Source organism: Cystoisospora suis (genome assembly GCF_002600585.1).
Source record: "Cystoisospora suis strain Wien I chromosome Unknown contig_3915, whole genome shotgun sequence".
Lineage (NCBI taxonomy): Eukaryota > Apicomplexa > Conoidasida > Eucoccidiorida > Sarcocystidae > Cystoisospora > Cystoisospora suis.
The window spans coordinates 4597-7143 of NW_027156710.1; the positions used below are offsets into that span (position 1 = coordinate 4597).

At 51.3% G+C, this 2547-nt stretch overlaps 1 protein-coding gene across 1 annotated transcript; it reads right to left on the reverse strand.

The window, feature by feature from the left end:
- On the reverse strand, positions 1–1288 carry CSUI_007411 (uncharacterized protein). The gene has a single exon (XM_068067556.1). It carries the CDS (start codon positions 1006–1008, stop codon positions 241–243), a length of 768 nt encoding a protein of 255 aa, XP_067920469.1. The 5' UTR covers positions 1009–1288; the 3' UTR covers positions 1–240.
- Positions 1289–2547: the final 1259 nt, after the last annotated feature.

Here is a 2547-nt window from a genome sequence, read left to right on the forward strand (position 1 = left end):
CGGGTTATTCAAGTTTTCGTTGACTAGCCATGTACCAGTCAGGGGAACACGGAAGAAGCTGCGGCAACGCTATGCATATGTGTGTGTATCTCTGCTCGGGCTGGTCGCCCTGACAAATACGCAGGCGGAGAACGCGCGCACTAAGGAGCAACAGCACTCTGTCACATCATCCCTTCCACCCAATGAAGACATGTTCGACAAGCCAAGGAAATGAGCACACTCACATATACGTGCACCCTTTTACAAATTGACCATCAGTTCCAACACAGATCCTGCTACACATATCAACAGCCAACCGAACAGGGAAATTGAAGAAGAAGCAGAGTCCGAGGGTTTATCTGGTTTTGGATCCGTCTGCGTATCTGGATTCTGACCCGTCTGCTGGTCCGGCTTCGTATCCGGTTGCTGCGAGCTATCTGGCCTTTTCCTTTCCGGAACGCTTGCATGTATGACACACTCCCCGGGTGCTTGGGAGCGGCCGTGCATCACATTCTCGCTCACCGGGGTGGCCTTGCAGATGTAGCAGAGGTGCTTCGCCTGTTCTGGAGCATCACCGAGAGTAAGTGTGTACAAAAGATCGCTGACCTTGTCTTTCTCGATCAGTCTTTCTGCAGATTGGCTGACCACCAGGAGGGTTGACTTAGGAACCAGCTTGTCTAAAGTCTCGTTCCCCGGGTTGCAGGTTTCGCCTGACTTCGCTACGCCGAACTGGTTGACTTTCTTGAGCGCCTCTGCACCTGGCGTGGCGGATCTGGCTGCGACGGGATCTTCTACAGGGGAAAGTTTCGCGCCTGCCAGACATCTAAACTTAAACACCTCGCCCGGCTGGCCCGCCTCAGTCAGAACCATCTTTGCATCCTTGCATATTTTGACTTCAGAAGATTGTCCACTCGACTGATCTTCTGGTTTTGCACTCTCTACGGGAAGGAGACAGAAGCCGGACGCGGAGAGGCAGGCGAGGACGAGACTGACAACAGTCGCTTGACAATCAAGGGGAAAAATCTTCATTGTAACTATCACCTGCAATAAAACAAGGTGATCGAGTAAGATACTGCCCACAACAAATGGGCTAGACGTTCAAAAGTTTCCACACTTCCTGCAAAGGGTTCGAATTCACAACGAGCAACTTTGGAATACCACCTGGGGGTTCGTGCGAGAGCTGTGGATCCTGTGACGAAGAGCGGAACAGCGAAATGCTTACCCCTCCTTCCAACCAGCTCTTGCAAGGATGCAAGCCGGAGCTAGCTGTCCCCCAGATGTGTAATTTCTGCTTCCAGGAAATGTGCCGTCTCAGCTGTCTTCGACGCTGCCCAATGGAAGCCACTAGACACACCGGCCACCTGTCTAAAGACACTCCGGTGGGTGTTGTCTACAGCCATTGCACCCGGCCGCTGGTGCAGTGTATTTGCGGGCCTGGAATAAAGGAGCCTTCCCGTGAGGCTGAAACAGCCTGTCGAGCCTGGGAGGCCGCTGTAGAGATTCCAGCAGTTTCTCCAGCTCTGCAGGGGACGCGAAAGACCGGTTGGCGCCGAACAGAGTCCAAAACACTCACGATGTTATCTCACCACTCGGTTGCGGTTTAGGCGCCGACTTCCAGTTTATCGGATAGGGAACTTTGACAGTAGGTGCTGGATTAGGCCGAGTGGACCCACGCTCCTTGGAATTTCAACGTGTTCCCGACACAGCTGAAAACTTCTTTTCATATTCCTCATGACAGGAGTCTTTAATGAGGCAAAACGAATGAGGGCAGCAGACTCGAGAATCGTGGATACGTAGATGGAATTAGATTCAAGCAGGGAGAGGACAGGTCACGCTAAAGACGCAGAATGGAAGCAGAGAACGTACTTGATCTCAACTCAATCTCTTTTATTGCTTTTTCCAGCTCCGGCACAGATGCGGCGATAATGAGATGACTGTATTATGGCTGGCAAGCACACCGTCTCAAGTTCTGAAAAGCAGCAACAGCCATTTTGTTCCAGACGATCAAAGCGTCAAGGAACGGAGTTATCCTCAGGCAACTGTCTGTACAGTTGTGCAGTTGATGAGAAGACGAGCAAGGGGTGAGAGAGGCTTCTGAGCAGCAAAGAGAGACACTAAGCGGTAAGAAGTGCATACAGTAGTTGCCTCTGGCGACTTGTAATTGCTGCTTGCTCTATGCTTTTTTTGCACGTAGTCGACCAAGAAATCCTCCCCGTGGTTCCTGGTGTTCCTTCCTGCGAAGTCAGGCAGGCAGCTGATGTACATTCAGCTCGGAGGAGAGGGAGGAAACCGGAAAGGACTGAAAAAACTGGTGAAGCCGGCCATCCCTTTCGCCAGAGTGCACACCTAAGAACAGTAATAAATAATTTAGGAGAAAGCAACAGCAGTGTCCCAGCGGGAATTCCTGCGATTGGTGAGCTGAGCTCGACTTGTGCTTTCTGCCTTGCGTGCTCTATGTTTTGTTGGAGACGTATCCCACAATCGCTAGACTTTCTCCTTTCCCGACTTCTTTTATGTCTGAAGAATTGCACATTCATGGATGCTTGCTCGATCGATCGAAAGAGGACT

Excerpts from the sequence above, each read along its gene's own strand:
- CSUI_007411 (XM_068067556.1), bottom strand. The coding sequence starts at position 1,008 with ATGAAGATTTTTCCCCTTGATTGTCAAGCGACTGTTGTCAGTCTCGTC.